Source organism: Antedon mediterranea, chromosome 2 (genome assembly GCF_964355755.1).
Source record: "Antedon mediterranea chromosome 2, ecAntMedi1.1, whole genome shotgun sequence".
In the NCBI taxonomy this organism is placed as follows: domain Eukaryota; kingdom Metazoa; phylum Echinodermata; class Crinoidea; order Comatulida; family Antedonidae; genus Antedon; species Antedon mediterranea.
This window is the reverse complement of record NC_092671.1, coordinates 20,453,519-20,472,378: the sequence shown is the minus strand read 5'-3', so window position 1 is coordinate 20,472,378 and position 18,860 is coordinate 20,453,519. Positions and strand designations below refer to the sequence as shown.

General features: G+C 33.4%; 1 protein-coding gene across 2 annotated transcripts in view; it reads left to right on the top strand.

The window, feature by feature from the left end:
• LOC140040708 (cubilin-like) overlaps positions 1-18,860 on the top strand; it is a 143,223-nt gene that overhangs the window by 48,963 nt on the left and 75,400 nt on the right. Inside the window, exons 20-26 of one of the 2 annotated variants that reach the window (XM_072086837.1) lie at positions 305-376; positions 1,291-1,421; positions 6,966-7,152; positions 8,501-8,664; positions 8,781-8,962; positions 15,808-15,967; positions 16,088-16,269. In XM_072086837.1, the coding sequence (XP_071942938.1) occupies positions 305-376; positions 1,291-1,421; positions 6,966-7,152; positions 8,501-8,664; positions 8,781-8,962; positions 15,808-15,967; positions 16,088-16,269 (1,078 nt within the window). The remainder of the gene's footprint in view (positions 1-304; positions 377-1,290; positions 1,422-6,965; positions 7,153-8,500; positions 8,665-8,780; positions 8,963-15,807; positions 15,968-16,087; positions 16,270-18,860) is intronic. The other variant, XM_072086838.1, reaches the window with a different exon arrangement.

The window sequence follows — 18,860 nt, the reverse complement described above, 5'->3', positions numbered from 1 at the left end:
AAAAAACATATGGAAAAAGAAAAACGGATGAACTATGTTTAAAAAAATATATATATATATTATATATGTACTTAAATACAACAATATAGCCTACAATACTATACAAAACGTTGAGTTTTTTCTTTTGGGATTAAATATTTTTTTAGAGCAGACTTAAAATTATTTATTGTTACCACATTTCTTAGTTTGGTGGATAGCAAATTCAGGTATGTGGTGCTCTATAGATGAAGCTGTTCTTAAAAGTTTTGATGCTGATTTTATTTTATTGTTTCATTATTTCATTTAAAAATTATATTTTTCACAGTTCCGGTGTTGTTGAGAGTAAAAACTCAACAGTAGCAACAAACCGTTCTGCCATTCCTGGATTTGTTGGCAGGTAACATATTTGTTGCACCACTGTTCTATTGGTGATTGGGCACTATAATCTTTTGCACAATTAGCTAATATGTACTGTACTATACTAATACTGTATTATTCACAAACTTGTAGCATAGTATGTGCCCCGATAAAACCCCAGTCAATATTTGTGTTTATATACCACTTGGCCAAAGCATTCTATTGCAGTGAAGAAGTAGTATTCTGCTTCATTACTGCATTCAATATTCATTAGGAATGATTAAAGCGGTTGTCACTTCCAGATATGCACTAAATATTTCTATACAAACTTTGCTTGTTTCTTTGTGTTGTAATTGTCTGCTGAACTTCTTGAGGTTAGCTTTGTGTTTTTTTTGTTGTTTTTTTTGTATTTTCCCATCCAGCCACTGTTTTGTGTTTTTCCCTCCAGTCACTGCAGACCAACATCGTGACAATGTTGTCGATCAATTGAATTCAGACATGCTAACATAACTAATCCGATGCTGTGAATTGAATATTGCAGTATATAATGTTAATTATTTTCTTTGTACTGTTTTAGTGTTTCTTTATTGTTTGTTGGTTTGTTTATCTGATGATTAACTGGTGTATTTATTGCATTTATATGCAGAAGAAACCAAACACTAGACTGCAATTTAACTCCAATAGAGGGTGTAACCATAGCTTAACCACAGTAGATATTACAGGACATTTTTTAGTTTATCTCAACTCTTCCTAACATAATATTTGTACTGTATATCAAGTTAATTATTCTGGCTTGTACTGTTTTAGGTTTAAAGATATATTTGGAGGACAATACATCTTTAACTTGTTTTTTTTAGTTCTAACACATTTAACATAGTAAATCCTTGTTTAGAGTAGTTTTTGTTTCTTTTACTATTTTCAAAATTCTAATACTACTTTATTAATTTAATTTAGATTTTGTGGCACCACTCCTCCACCCCAATTTACTAGTTCTGGCAATGTGATTACTGTGGTATTCCACACAGATTCAAGTGTAGCACAAGAAGGCTTTACTGCTTCATATGTAGGACTGGATGCCACAACTGGTAAGTTTTAAAGTTAATACACCATTCTCCTTTTGCATGTTTTCTTCTTACTAGGCCTTAAATAAACAACAACAGCAAAAGAGTGCATTGCTAAAAAATAAAACATTTAAAAACCAGCTGTGTGTACATTATGTTCCAAATAAAGTTAGTGAGTGGGTTGATTTCTTTTTTTATTTATGCCTTCTAAAAAAAATCATACGTTATACAAAAAGGGTATTTGAACGTGAACTGTTATTGGACCTAACAACTCGGAATCATCCTATACCCGATCCTATAATACCAAATGACCACAACAGCATATATGTACTGTAGTTTACATAGTTTACCTTTTTTTTTTCGAGGCCTTACCGATATGTATTCATTTGGACTTAGAAATCAATTATTTATTTGTTGTCGATGATGTCATCATCATAGCTTATTCGTAAAATTGACGATTCAAAATTTGTAAAACACACGTTTTACTGTATGTTTTTAGTGGCTACAGTCATTGGATTTTCAGACCATCATAATAATTACGAAATTCTTCAACCTTAAAAGTTACAAATTGTTATTCTGTTGAACTGAATATTTATGGGTTACTAGCATTAGTACCTGTCGAAGACGGGTATGAGCCCCGCTGATTAACAGATTTTTCAACAGCGCCAAGGAAACTTGTCAAATGTATGCAAAATTATAATATATGCAGGAGTTACAATTGAAGTCTCATTTTCTATGCTTTAAATCCATTGATACAAAAAGAATTGACATTAAGTTTAACATTACACTTCTGGTAGGCTAAATGCTTATTATAAGTATGCAATGTATGCGGTCAGTAATTGAAATTAATTGCAACAAAAATAAATACAGAACTATATATCAACTAGATTTAAACTCGTCACTTTGACGAGTTAGTTATCCGCACAACAAACGCTGCGTGCACGTCATACGTTGGAATTTTGCACACAGAAAAAAATTATGGCATTATGACCTGAACTGAAGAATATGATATGTTGTTATTGCTGAATTCTGTCAATTTTGTGTCATATAGGCCTACAGTATAAACAGTATAAGTATACATTATTACATACAGAATAGGTGAAATTAGAGGACACGCCGTTGATTCATATTTTTAACATGGCGACAGTATCAAAATGAAACACTAAGATAGCAATTTCGGAGGGAAATTATCTCAGGAACAACATATTAACGTGTAGAAAAAATTTGAATACGTAAAATATAGATGCACGCTCGTTTAAATGTGATGAACTATGACGCAAAAGGTGAAAATACGACAATTTTTATTCAACTGGCCATATGATGACGTCACAACATCTGATTGGCAACATTTTTAAATGAATTCGTATCTACAATCCAATAGCTTCCAGAAAACGTTTTAATCATGATTATCACTTTTTATTCTGATGAGCTATAACAGATTGAAATTTACTGTAAAGATGAAAATAAGTGACCCATGTTATTTACATTTTTAGACATGATGGCGTCACAAAAATTAAAATATTTTTAACTCATGCGAAAGACAGTTGATTGACCTAGACAATATCAAAATCGGGCTGAAAATGGAAAAAGGATAAGTGGAGATGCGCTCTATTAACTGTGATGAGCTATGATGAAAGATACAAAAATCCTATATTTTATATTCGCGTGGCCATCTGATGACGTCACAACGTACGGTTAGCCATATTAATGCATGATCCCGATATCTACAACTCATCAACTTCCAGAATATGTAATAAAAATAACTGTCATTGTTTAGTTTAGAAATTACGACTGTTTAAGAAAAGGCATCATTTTGACAAATTTTTGAATTTTTTCATCAAAATCGCGCGCAAATTGTCCAATTCTAGGTGCTCGTATGACGTCATTTTACGTCGAAATAGTTTAAAAGTTGGTAAAATTACTGGAAAAGGCTGGAAAAAAAGAAATCACTCAAAAAATGATGCTTGTAATGCTATGTGCGCACGCGTGGGAATCAAAATGACATGAAACGCGTAGAAAGTTGATTAGAAATTGTTTTTTTGCAATTTTAAATTTTAAATGCGCGTGCGCGCGTAACTTTTTGTAAAACACAATTTTTTTCCACAGAAAATTAGCGCATGATATCAAATAAACTTTTGCAAAGTTTCAATTTAAAATGTTATTTGGTTTTTGACCTATGTTAAATACGCGAAATTCATAAATCGTGCGTAAGTCATTTTGCGCAATTGTAAACATGCTGAAAAGGTTCGCTGCACAACTTCATATGAATGACAATATGTTGAGAAAGTTACGAAATGTTATGTTTGCAAGTTTTACAGATACGCGTAACACAAAAATTACAGAAAGAAAGAAGAAAAAAAAGATGATGATGATTTCGTACAATCACAAGGAGTTATCCTGTAACTAATAATAGTTATAACCTACATAAATCATCCTATAAATGTTTATTCTTACAAATGGAAGGGAACTGAAGTATTCCACGACCATGTGACTTTTCTATTACTTAAAAGTTGTGCCTAATTTATTTTTCAATTTGTTAATGATGTTAAACATTGTTAATAGCAACGTTCACAAGATTTTATCGTGCTTTCGTATCGTGATATTGAATATCACGTTAACAGGAAGAGCGTTCACATAGAATTTAACATCGTGATATAAGTATGCTAATGAGGTGCACTGATGCGTAAAAGGCCAAACACACATTTTGTTGTCCATGGTTCTCTTGCGGATGAGCCATGGCATCTTTTCCTCAAATATTTCGTGTCAAAAAGTAGGCCTAAGTAGTGAGCGTGAATTAGTTTGAAAACAAACCTGGCCCGTCTGTAATTTTACCTCACTCACGCTTACCTTTCCGAAGTTGTTACAATCTCGGCAGTAATAAAGAACGTTCAAAATCGATAATATTTATTAACTCCGTAATTTTGCAAAACTTAGATTTTTTAACATGATTTTAACTATAAAAACCTCATCTTGTTTGAAAAATGGAGTTGGTAAGTGATTTATTTACACAAACAAACATTCCACCGTACACTCTCTATTTGCACGACGGATTGAACGTGGACGAATTTATTCACCAGGCTATACATATTTTTAGTCACATGATACATTGGTCTATTAAATCACACCACGACTGTACTACATCGAATATTTATTATTACATTACAGTACTTAATTTGAATGTATTTACTGAAATTCATGACAACAATATTTAATATGCATATACTGTATAGGTGTAGAATAGTTATTAAGTAGGCCCTACCCCCACCGTTTACATACAACAGGCCCGTAGCCAGAATGCATCAGAGGGGAGTTTTCTTGAGTGTGCAGGGGCCAAAGCCTTCTGGAAGCTTTGGCTCTCAGAGCAATTTTAGTGGTTTTAATCCGCTTACAGAGACATTTTTTACCTACTACAATCTGAGTTATGCAGAGCAATTATTTTGTACACTACAGTATTCTCTAATTGATAATTAATTGCACAATTTTGGAAGTGGGCACTTTGTTTTTGAAATTGAAATTGAAATATATATTTATACTGGGTAACCTCTTCAGTCAAAGACTGGTCTCCCAGAGGGCCCAGTTGGTGATCAGTGGCTGTGATGTACTAATACACCGGGGTAACCTCCTACTCGTCTCGAAAGATGTACTAGGTTCTTAAAGTGCACACGAGCTAGATGTGTACACTGGACCTACGGTTTATAGTCCTTATCCGAGAAGACTCGTTCTACCACCAGAACCATGGAGTGAGTGAGCCTCGAACCCCTGCCGATGTTATGGCTACGTAATTACGGTTCCACTGTCTTAACCGCTCGGCCACTCAAGGGGGTTTGCTGGTAAAGGGGGGTTCGCGCAAGAGTGAGGGATTGCCCGAACCCCAAAAAAAACCCTGGCTACTGGCCTGTACAATACATATTTTACTTTGTGAAGAAAAAACAATTTGGCCTAGACATTTTTGATGTCTATTTAGGAATTAGCTTTGTTTAAAAAATTTATTCCCCGTCAAGTCTATAAATTGAAGAATATGAAATCATCCACACATGTATCCATTTCGTGGTTAAAAATCAATAGTTTACAAAATAAAGGCAAGTTGTGTTAAAATACTTTCTTTGCTCTGCTGTTCATTTATCATTCAGAATGTAAGTGTGATTTTGTGTATTGTTAATAAAAATTAAAATGGATTTAATGTTACTTTTAAAAGTTTTGATTACTTGGTTGGTAATAGAACTAAATAAAAGCAATCAGAATAAAAAAGATTGCAAAAGAAACACAGTGTGGCTTAACATATTATTCGATAACACTTCTTTTTGCGATAATAATCGATTCTGTAGACAATTTGAGTTTTGCCATTCTGACCTGAATATCTAGCCTTTTAAAATTTTAACTGACCTGTGCTAAAAGCAAGTGTTTTCACTGAACAACAAACCAAGAATTTTAATTGTCACTGTGGCTGTACTGTATCCCCATGTTCACTAACAGCCCAAATGGAATTAAAAGTAACAAATAAATAAAACCTTAGTTAACATAAACATAAGTTCTGGATAATTAATATTGGTTTACAGTGGCCCAAATTTCCTTTTTTTAAATTATTAATTTAATTTACTTTACAATCTTTGTATTCCATTCAACTCATAACTATACTTGTTTCAAGCATCTATAATCAAAAGTTATATACAGTAGTAAACTAATATATCTCTCTGCTAATGTTGATCCCTACCAACCCAAACTTCTGCCTATCTGATTGGCTACTTATGTGAGCCAATCTGTAGTACATATACTTACAATTTTATTTAAAATGCATTAGGCCAATACATTTTGTTTGTTATAGATGATTTCAATTTAAAATATATATATGTAATCGACTGATCGTAAGCATAATATTAATATAGAGGTTTAGGCCCCCCCCCGCAGACAGGCGGCATCCTATCTAATAGTAGGCTAGCCGATGCTGAGTTCGTCTTCAATTCAATCACTAGATAGCAATGCACAGCATACAAAATGCCGGTGATAGGTACGAAGGACCTCAGATTACAAGAAAAATTAATGCACAAAACCTGTCGGCGATCCACAAGTCATGTGGATATCCGTCCACTAAAATTCCCGATAAAAAAACACAGATTTGATGACTGTGATTTGCCAGGTTCCAAAAAAATGTCAATCCTGGTTACGCTAAGGTCAACCCAGGGTCAATCTGGGTAGCGCGTCTGGGTTGAGTTGCCTGGACTGAAATTGATTTCAAGCCAGGCGCAAGTCGGTCCACGTTCGGTCACACTACAAAAATCTCAATCGCGGTGAGTCGCGCCAGGCTACAGCATTAAGCTTGGTTCCCACTAGAACGTAACGCAAGGACGTAAACGCAACGCAAGCGTGTTAACCAATGACAAGCGAAGTTATAGACAGTTAGCAATCACAAGCGAATAAGCCATCGCTTGTGATTAGTCAATTCCCTTGCATTGCGTTACGTCCTTGCGTTGCGTCGCTAGTGGGAACCACGCTTAAATGTCATTGCCATAAACTCTCTTTTAGGTTTTAGTAGTTTTGTAATAAATGTTTAACCTTTCATTTTGTTTCCAGCTTGTGGAGGATATTATTTCACAAACACAGGTGTAATTACATCACCAGGATTCCCAGATGGCTATCCTCACAATAGAGAATGCGTATGGGGTATCACAGTCAATGAGGGCCAACAAATTCGACTCAACTTTACATCATTCTTCCTCGAAGTGCATACTAACTGTGTGTATGACTATCTTGAAATTAGGTATTGGAATACTATTGTTTTTGTTCAGTTTATACATTACAAATTAAATTAATTACAAATGTCTTCCTGATACATTGTTTTGTTATTTTGTGAGGGCATATGGCGCAGTGTGTTGGATGTTGGACTAGTGATCGTGAGATTAAGGTTCGAATCAAACTCCCGCCGCATTGCTTGTATCCGTAGGCAAGATACTTTACTTACGTTTGCCTCTCTCCACTAGATCAAGACACAACTGATTTCTAGCGGCATTGTGGGAGTATGTATCCAAAAATTAGACTGGGGTAATAATGTTCAGCGCTTAGAGGTTTCACAACATTAGGCTATATAAATCCAGGATATTATTATTAGGCTATATGCATTATCATGCATATAACCTTATTGATTCTGTCAGAATCTTTATTTATTTATTCTTTCCTTAGCACAATTTTGTCCGTCAATATTTTGTCCGTCAATTATCTTTATCAGTTTCATCTAGGTAAGTCAATTTTTCAGAGTATATTCCTTATGGCCAGGAATCGATGTGATTATGTTTTCACGGTGCGCATTTTTGCATTTCATTTTCTCAAAGTGTATGTATCATATGTATGATTTATTATGAAATTAAGAGAACAAAAGTTTATTAAGTCATCATTAATTGCATATTAAATTTCAAAAAATTAATTTTGACAATCAAACAAATGATGACATTTTCTTAGGCCGAAATAAAAAACTTAACACTAACTTTCTTTCTTAAAATGTCTATATATATAATATATATACTGCGGTATGTAATTAATAATCTATCCGCACCAAGTGGTTACTGCATAGTAAATACACGGACAAATCTTTCTACAACTTTTAGTCAGTTGTGTGTGGCTCGGTTGCCTGTGCTCATGTCTATGGCATTCAAGGTAACGAGATCGAGTCTCACCTTGGGAAACGAAACGAAATAAGATTTTTTTTTATCCGTATTGTTTGTTCAATTGTATTTCTTAGTGTAAAGATTATACACATACTTTATAATGAAATCTAGAAAAAAAGTAACTTATGTCTATTATTATGTAACAAATGTGGTTTATGACATTATACGCAGAGGAATCTTTGATCAGATTGTGATAACGGCCATTGTATTTACGTTAGGAAGACACTATCATATATATAAATGATTAAAGATTCTGAGAAAATCAATCAATATATCTTGTAACAATAAATTATCTTTATTTAAATCAATGCATATAACCTATAATTTGTCATAGTGACGAATTAAATCTACTTATTTTTATTATTATTATTATTATTTACTTTACTGCATTTCTTCTTGCCATTTAGCAAAAACTAATGACATTATACAATGTTGCTTAAATTTTAGGAATGGTGGGTATGCAACATCACCTTTGATCGGCACTTATTGTGGAACTGATATCAATCCATCAGTTATTATATCTCATAGTAATCGCATCTACTTAAAGTTTGTCTCTGATAATTCTCAGACAGCGGATGGATTCCGAATGGAATGGGACGGAAGTTCTACAGGTAGAAAAACAAGTTCAAAGACTGAAAAACTCATTTATTTATTTTATATTATATTTATGTTTATGTCTGTTATACCAAGATACTCAATAGCAATTTTTATTGATTATTTTTACAAGGTTGTGGTGGTGAATTGACAACACCAACTGGATCTTTTACATCACCAAATTATCCATATTCTTATGGTCACAATGCAGAGTGTTTCTGGATTATTACAGTGAACCAAGGAAGCACCGTCAGTCTTGTATTTTCCGACTTTGACATTGAAAGCCATTCATTGTGCCAGTATGATTATGTTAAGGTCAGATACATTTTAATGTAACAACACCATATCTATGATTTACCTCTGGTTGCTTATTGTGCTTTTTGATAAATAATCGTCTATATTACTACCAAAGTCTAATTCTGTTATATTAAAAAAAAAAAAGAAGACATTTTAGAACTAGAATTTAATTCGTCACTTTGACGAATTATAGGTGATCATTTTTATCATTTTAATGAAATTAACACTTTTTAAACATGCATGTACGTTAACATACGATCGTAAAAAGTTGATGTACGCCATCCTATGACATGATGCGTTGTGCCTATTATATGCCATATACAATATGTACAGTATATACTGTATATCTATATACAGTGTAGCATAGGTGAAATTACGGGACACACATCATGTTCTAATTTTTTGGTATGATGGAATTATCAAAATAAACTCAAAGATGACAATTTCGAAAGATAATGAATTGAGCAAATAAATATAAGAATTGGAAGAAAATCTGGCACGTAGAAGCGCTGTGCGCGCTCTTTGAAATTTGTATAACTATGACGAAAAAGATGAAAAAACTACTTTTTAACTTCATCTGGCCATATGTTAACGTCACAACATCCGATAGGCTTAATTTTTATATGAATTCATATCTACATTTCATCAGCTTTCATAATAAGTAATAATCTTTAAGGTCACCTTTAATTCTGAAGAGCTGTCAAATATTCAAATATATCGTGAAGGTGATATTACACGACCTACGTTATTCAAGTTTTTACACGTGATGACGTCATCAAAATGAAAATGTTGATAACTCATGAGAAAGATAATTAATTGAGTAAGCACATACTAAAATTTGTGCGAAAATCGGGCTCAAATAACGGAGATGCGCTCTATTGAATGTGATAACTAAAATGAATTAATATGAAAACAACCCATGGCCCGTCTGTAATTTCACCTTACTCACGCTTACCTTTCCGAAGTAGTTACAATTTCGGCAGTAATAAAGAACGTCCAAAATTTATGAAATTTATTAACTCCGTAATTTTGAAGAACTTTAGGTTTCAAAACACATGAGTTTAACTATAAAAATCTCATCTTGTTTGTAAATGGAGTTGGTACACAAACAAACATTCCACCGTACACTCTCTATTTGCACGACGGATTGAACGTGGACGAATTTATTCACCAGGCTATACGTATTTTTGTCCCGTCACATGATACATTGGTCTATTAAATCGCAACACAACTGTACTACATCGAATATTTTATTATTTTATTATATCTATTATATTTACTGAAATTCATAACAGAAATATTTAATATGCATATCTAGGTCTAGAATAGTTAGTAAGTAGTCCCTACTAACTTTGTGAAAAAAAAAAATTCGGCCTAGAAATTTACGATGCTATTTAGGAATTAGCTTTGTTTAAAAAATCTATTCCCTGTCAAGTCTATAAATTAATTTGAAGAATATGAAATCATCTACACATGCATCACAACGATATTTTATTATCCATTTCGTGGTTTACAATCAATAGTTTACAAAATAATACAAGTTGCGGCTTGCATGCAAATAGCAGAAGTGTCTGCCTTTTCGTAAGGTCGTGCATGCCTTTGTGGTGGATCGAGTGTAGGTTCGACGGTCTAGGCTAGCTTTTGAAATAGTCTCACAATGTTTCACATTAATTTCTGGTTCGTTCTCCCGATTTCGATATTTCATTCTTTAATCGTCTTACTAACTTGATGTATGATGTCCGAAACAATATAGTGGGTTAAACCTAAGAAAACAAAAACAACTTGTTGAAGCTGGCAAAGAAATCAAAACTACAACAATGGTGACTTCTTCCGGTGGGTGGCCGATGACGCAGTAAATAACCAAGCGCTGATTGGTTGAATTTCGTCTCTGCATATAATGGTGAGAGAATGTTAGCTGGAATTAACTTGATAAACAAGATCACGTTAACGACTTCCTGCAGGTTCATATAGAACATCATGATAAAGAAACTCATGATAATTTCTGAATGTGAACCTAGCTAATGTTTGTTATTTCGGTCCAAGAAAATGTCATAGTTTGTTTATCGAAATTAAAAAATTGTTTATTTGTAATTAATGATGAAAAAAAATCAACTTTTTTCTCTTAATTTTATAATAAGTCATTTACTTGTTTACTTGTTTACTTGTTTCCGGAGCTCAGCAATGCTGGGTCCGGAGTCAATACATATGATACGTCATACAAATGAAAATACGGTTCACGTGAATTCTGATTTTTTTTCTAATTTTAAAATTTAACATATTTTCACCATTTTGTTAAAGCCCCATTCCCTACGTTTTTTAGATCTAATTTAAGATCACAAACTATATTTAATGTAAAAATAATACTATATGGTCCTATTGCGATAACTTTTTTCGTCTTTAAACGGTTAAAAATGTGAAAAATAAATCGATTTTAATAATTATAGCGGCCCGCTATAAATCCCAAAATGCATTGCGCGCGGATTGATATTTTTGTTTTTCACCTGTAATTCGCCCACTTTTCGATCGATCGTGAAGCCAAAACAAATGGAAGACTCCTAACTTTTCAGCGAAAATACCGGGTTTTCCCCAATTTGTATCAACGGAGTCTGGCAAAAATAGAAAGACAATTAATGCAGCAACTATACAACGTCAGGCTAGGTATATAGCTAGCGTACGATGTTCGTACGTTACCGATGTTTACCAGCTAGGCCTACAAAACTAAGCCTAGCTAGGCTAGGCCTGAGACCGTCCACGAGAGGTCGATCGCCGCGAGCTACTTAGGTAGTGCATTGTTTCTCACTTTTTATCATAATTTACCATAAAACATACATTTAAGACAAGGAATGACATGGTTTAATGTTTTTAAAGTGATATATATGTATTATTTTCCAAAAAACGTCCAAAATTGCAGGGAAGGGGTCTTTAACTATACAGAATATACTCTGAAAAATTGACAAGATAATTGAGGGACAATTTGATTTTAGCCTGCCTTTATCGTCTTCCAAATTCTCTTGCTGAATATAACCTTTCGGTTAAAAACACTATTTCTAAAATTCGTGGCACAAATCATGACCAGTTAATTATTACAGGTGACTTAAATATCAAAGAGATCCACTGGTAGAATCACTGTGTTTTGGGTTGTCCTAATACCGAACAGCAACTTTTCTATGACGTTTGCTCTGACAATTTTCTTTATCAACATATGAATGATTTTATGATAGCCTGTGGTAGTGACAATCCCTCTTTGCTTGATTTTATTCTTACTGAAAATGAACTTGAGGTTGAAAGAGTATATTTTCTTTCTCCAATTGGTGCAAGTGACCATGGTTCTGATGTTTTATTTCAAGCTAGAGAGTGAATGCTCGTTTAAAGTTGATTCTAATTATTCCAAAGCTAATTTTTGTCCTATAAACTCATTCTTCCAGGCCCAAAATTGGAAGGTTATCCTTGATAAACCCATTAATCAGGCTTGGAATACCTTTATTAAAAAATAAAATGAGGCTCTTTCTAATATGTCCCAAAGATTAATATTACTCATTCTTACAAACCTTCGAAAGTATTATGCAAAATCGAAAAAGAAAATCTGCATGTAAGCGATATATGATATAGGAAAAATATTGTAAAGCCAGAACTGCATTGAGGCTAGCTATTTTTTTCTTCAACATTTTTAAAAAACAAACTGTCACTTATTCTATTAAGAATTGAGTTATTATGTGATATATTAAATACCAAATCAAATTACCCCCAGCAGGATGTAAAAAGTCTCGCCATATGACTTTCCAACGACCCCTGTTTTCATCTAGAAAGCGTTTTACCCATGATACTTTCTGTGCGTAGTAGCAAAACGACTCTACATGGACCATTTTAATCTTTCCCCCCCCCCCCTTTTTTTTTTCTATTGTTGTATTATTTTTATTTCATCCGATTTGCAATTCAAAATGAAAAGAAAAATGATATGTGGATTGGCTTTCACAGTAAACAAGAAAGTAAGCATGGGCACTATTAATGTCTTAATTATCGTTATCTTGCGAATTGGGGTGAGATTTCCTGCGGACCAAATGTTGTAAGCGTTTTAATTTTGTCAATAGGTTCAGAGTAAACAGATTCGAAGGATCAAGTGTAAATTTAACTCCAAGTAAGAGTGTTGGACCTTTTGTTTAGTTTGTTATCCTCTTCAAATTTATTTAGTATATGTTTATCCGATCCTATACACATCACTTTTATTTATCTTGATTTATTTTTAATCCAGAAATATTGGCAACATTTTTACGAACTTTCATAGTGCTCAAAATAGACTCTTTCGAATATCGAGAATGACAATTGTATCGTCCGCATATTGCGTTGATTATTATTTGTAACACCTTTACTTGTCGTACAGAATTTTGGATCTATGTTTAAATCCTTCTAAATTTCAAATAATATCTATTACTAGAAAACGAAACCCTGTAATATATGACTACAGGATGAAAGGTATTTGTCTCGCTAGACCTGATTGTATCAATGATCTGGGGATCGAAATATCTAATCATCTTAAATCGAATGAGCACGTCACCAAAGTTGTCTCTAAATGTAATCGCAAACTTGGTATGATTAAACGGGCTATGGGTTACAATGCCCCTATCAGTATTACTAGGACGTTATTCACCTCCCTGGTTAGAACCAACCTTGCGTATGCTAGCTCATTGTGGAGTGGCACATCCAAATGTAACATGCAACGTTTGGAAAGTGTACAGCGTAAAGCTACCAAATACATTTTGATTTAGTCAGATCAAGATTACAAAGAACGTCTAACCTTGCTCAATTTACTGCCCCTATCATATAGAAGAGAATATATGGATGTTAACTACTTCCATCAATGCTTGCTTAACATTAATGATCTTAATATCAAGGATTACGTTACATTTTCCGGAGACAATAATGGTCGTGCAACAAGATCATCTGTTGTTGACCTCAATCTATGGTCATACTGAATCACATAAATTGTATTTCCAACGCATTGTTCCCATTAACCATGTGGAATCAGTTAGATTAAGATACTAGAGAAGCACCTATATCTTGCAGGTTTAAGCCAATACGTATGAAACTGGCAATATGTGCACATGGGTGTCAATTCAATTCAATTTCATTCGAGCACATAATTAACAATACAATAATGGACGGTTGTAATATAAACTTAAAAGTAAAAAACAAAGCTCAGGATGACCCAATAAAACCTTACGGTTTATTTCGTTGGGGTCCTATAACAAAAAATTACCGGTACACTCCATAACATTTAAAAAACATTAAGACATTATGTATCAAAGTAAACTACCTTAAATAAATACATGAATACTTTTAAAATTTACTTAAATACACTATTACTATAAAACTAGAAATAGGCCTATAATAAAATCAATATAAAATTAACATAAACATTAAAACATAAGATATTTTTAAAACTACTTTAGGTTTAAAATACTTTACAATTGAGTTAAATACTTTAAAATATGTAAAATATGTACGGTAAAATATTAAAATAATGATACTAATTTAATTAACCCCAGTATGCAAACTGGATTTGGTCGCTAAGTGTAATTTAACTTGATGTTTAAATCTATGTAGACTAGTTGAAGACTATTACTATTTTGGCTGGTTACTCTTGTTTTAACATAATTCATTTCACTTTGTCTAGTATTGTAGTTATGTCTTTCTGAAATGTTAATAAAATGCTGATTAAGATATTCTGGTCCGGTAGACTTTGATATTTTGTATACATGGTTTAGTTTTAATTGAATAACACGATCTGCAACGTTTAACATACCAAGCTCATCTAATTCACGCTTGCCAACATGACTGCGTGGTCCCTTATTTCTAATGAAACGAACTACTTTATTTTGCATAACCTGTAATTTATTTTTCATGTACATTGGAAGAGCTGAATACCATGATGAGCAAACTTAATCGTAGTGACATTGGATTAATGCAGAGCAAAGTATTTTCTTTGAGTTTACATTTACAGCTTTTGCCTGTCTGTACATAAATCGTAGTCTATCTGCACTTTTCTTACCAATTGATTTTGCAATTAATTCTCCTGAAAGTTTTCTATCAAGTTCAACACCCAAGTATTTAACTTGGAACAAGTTAATGATGCCTCTATTTTGTGAACAGCTCATTTTTCCTTTTTTAGGCCCACTTAATTGAGTCAACAACAAATTTGATTTCTGGCAAAAATATTTTATAGAAATCCATCCGATCAGACGATCTATTATTTGGCATAGATTTTCTTCTCCTTTGAGAACAACCTTCTTTTCTTCAGGGAGGAATTCAGTGTCCAAAATGTCCTCAGTATATCAAGATTTATATAGATCAGCATAAATTTGTTTTTCTTATTACCAAGTATAAAAAAAGCAATAAAAGTAGCTCTCAAAAAAATGTACACAGACAAGCAAGTTCTGGCCTAAGTTATAGTTAAACTTGTTTGGTTTCTGGGCCTAGAGAGTGCCGTGTTTGCTGGAAATTCGGATTGTAAACGTTTAGACATATTCGTATATATATTCTTATATTTTTATTATAATGTGTATGTTTTTTTTATGTGTAATATGTTTACTACATAGCCTATGTAATAATGTGAACGTGATTGGTTGAAACTGCATCACATGACTACTACTGCAAGTAAATATATCCTCGAGTATGATATTGACTGAGTAATTTTCGCTTAATTATCTTGCCCCTGTCATTAAACATATAAAATCCAGCAAATTCTCGAGTATGATGATATTGACTGTGTAATTTTCGTGTGGCAACGCTTGCGTTTGGCAATAAATAAACAAAAACAAAAGTCATCTACTGAGATGTCCATTACATTACATTAGTTTCTTTTTTAGGTATATGATGGAGCAACAGAAGCAGATTCCGTTATAATAACATATTGTGGTGAAGTTTTTCCTTTATTACCTACACAATCAACTGATTACCAGATGAGAGTGAAGTTCAGGTCTGACTTCAGTATTAGTGGCCGTGGTTTCCTGGCATCTTATGCTTCAAGTAAGAATTCAATTCTGAAAATATCATCCTCTATAAAATAAATTAAAATAAACTCAAAACTCACAATAAAAAAAAGCTTCAGGAATAAATGCATTGTATCTACTTTTTTTCTCTCCACAGACTGTAATAATGTTCTTAAGAGAAGAACTGGAGTAATTGAAAGTCCTAACTATCCAAATCCTTACCCTCATAATGTTGATTGTGTATGGCGTATTCAGGCAAATCTAGGTAGTACAATAAATCTTACATTTACTAATCTACACCTAGAGGATCATAATAGCTGTGGTTACGATTATGTTCAGGTTTGTTAATACCTTATTATTTTCAATCTTAACATTGTTATATTAGCCTAACAATGGTTGAATACACTTTTTAATCAATTCTCGAAAAATTTATCTGGTTTTAAATGATGAATTTTTTGATTTTTTCCTATTGATAAACCATAAAAAATAACAATATATATATGTTAGCGCTTAACCAAAATTAATTTTCTCTACGACCACAAGGCTCAAAACAAGGTGAAAATTACGTCATTTCATATATGCTATGCGAAAGAGATGGGTTTTCAGCCAATTGTTTGAAGATGTCAAATAAATTGGCCTTCTTGATTGATTATGGAAGAGGATGGAGCTGTGCAAGAGAATGACCGGTCAGCAAAAAAATGAATAATAAAAGACTTATTTGTCTGCGTTGCAGCTACTAGCATCGATAGCCTTATGTGATGCCCCAAGTGACATTGTCTATCATCATATCTCTTTGCTATCACTTGTTCTTGTGTCAGTTTTTCACAAATACTTTCACCCTTAGTGGACAATGCAGCATTTCACATTAAAAACTCAAAACAACTTGCCATGGATTTGAAGAACATTAAAATTGACCAACCAAACATGTGGTCATTTCATATGATGTCACTGCATTGTTTACAAAGACAACTATCAACCAGACCATTGAAATAATGCAGGGCACTTAGATATAAATGTAAACAATATTAGAACAAACAGAATCAAACATTTTAAAATCAAATTTGAAGTTAACAATAACTGTTATAACATGGGTTCAAGGATGTAGCCAATCAGACGTGAAATGAGTTCGTTTACTATCATGCACTGGAGTGCAAAAAGTGCGCAGCAAAAAAGCATAACCGCACAGCACTCTCCTGCGTTTAACTTGTTTTGCAGAATAGCACAAAAACCAAAAACACACCACTGCTACATGACTGTTTTGCTAGCTAGGCTGGGCGGTGATTTGGTTGCCGACTAGTGGTGCTTGCCGTGGTAGGCCTGACTTCTGAAAATGGTTCACAGACCCATATTATAAAACAAATAATGCACATGTCTAAATTCGTACGTTAGTGGAGAGTCATCTCCACTAACGCACTCTTTACTTGTGCATTATTTGAGATTCCGGTATATATCACAGACATGTTTATTTATAATGATTGCAATTTTTATTCTGTTTTATATAAATTCTATGTTACCGGATTGTTAAATGTTTAACCTTGTTTCTGTTATTTTGCCACCAGCACTATCAGGAGAGTCTATTATAGCGATATTTTTGCTTTTTGACAATCCGCCAGGATAGTGTCCTGCGTTTTTCTATGCTTGTTTTTGTTTTATGTAATTTATGCTTTTTGTATTATTGTTTTTATTTTTCTGGATAATAAATGAATATGAATACTAATATAGTTCTTAACACCACATACAGTACGAAAAAAAAAAGAAGGTATTGCATTGGGAAGTCCAGTCAGTCCCATTATGGCCAACATTTTTATGGAAAATCTAGAAAACTGAGCAAACAATACAGCTACACCTAGCATCAAACCTATGGTGCAGATATACGTAGATGACATCATAGCTGCTATCCCCATAGGCACCGAAGACCTGCAATATTTAACTAACGTTGACCAACAGGTGTTTACAGAAAACCAATGGAAACAGACCAGTATCTTAACTTCTAATCATCCTTTGGAACATAAACTGAGTGTTATTAGGGACTTTTAGATTTGAGTGAAAGTGAAGGAAGATCACGTCTACATGGGTCGTAGTCGAAAGTTGCTCGTTGACAGGTATATGAACGTTTAGATTAGGTGGGCATTTTTGTTGACGTGCCAGTTAACATATGACTGACTTGGTAATCCCTAGTAGTGCTCGTCCGTCCACCTCGCTGGGCCAGTGGAAGTACACGGGCTTCGGTCACGTGTGTCCTAGCCTGATCCTTAATTTTCTAAATGAAGGCTGGTGTCCTAATGATAAGACCAAGGTCATAAGCTTTTTTATTAAAAGCTTTATTTAAAAATCAATAAATCAAAGTTTGCAAAAATAATTCACTTTACATTCTCAGAAAATCATTGCGAGATCATTCTCGGCTATGATTTTGGTAAACTTCTGAAGCGTTACGTTATCCACTGGTATTCATGTCAGAGAGCAAATGCCAAAAATACAATGAACAAGTTCCCAAATTTGCTAGTTGACATGCCAGTCACCTAGTGCCCCCACATATGAAGAAAAAACCGACGCAATAGGGTAGCAGTCTACATTGTCATAGTGAAAATGTAAAGTCCTTAGTCGACAGATGTGAAGCATTGTGTCCATAGATGAAGATAGACATCAAGAAATGCATTGAGAGACACATTAGGAGATTGCTATCCATACTCTGACTAGAGCTTTGAAAGAGTAAAAAACACTAAGAGAGAACCCAAAAAGGCATTGAAAGATCATGAACAGAGTAATGAATCAGAGATTTCGCAATTACTGGTGGAACTCTTTAAACCAGAATCACAGAACATAAAATAGACGTAGAAAAGAACAATAGAGGAATAAGAACAAGAAAAAACATTTTAATCAATGATTTTAATTGATTAGTCAATTTTCAAGGTTTTGCAATTACTTTTTCT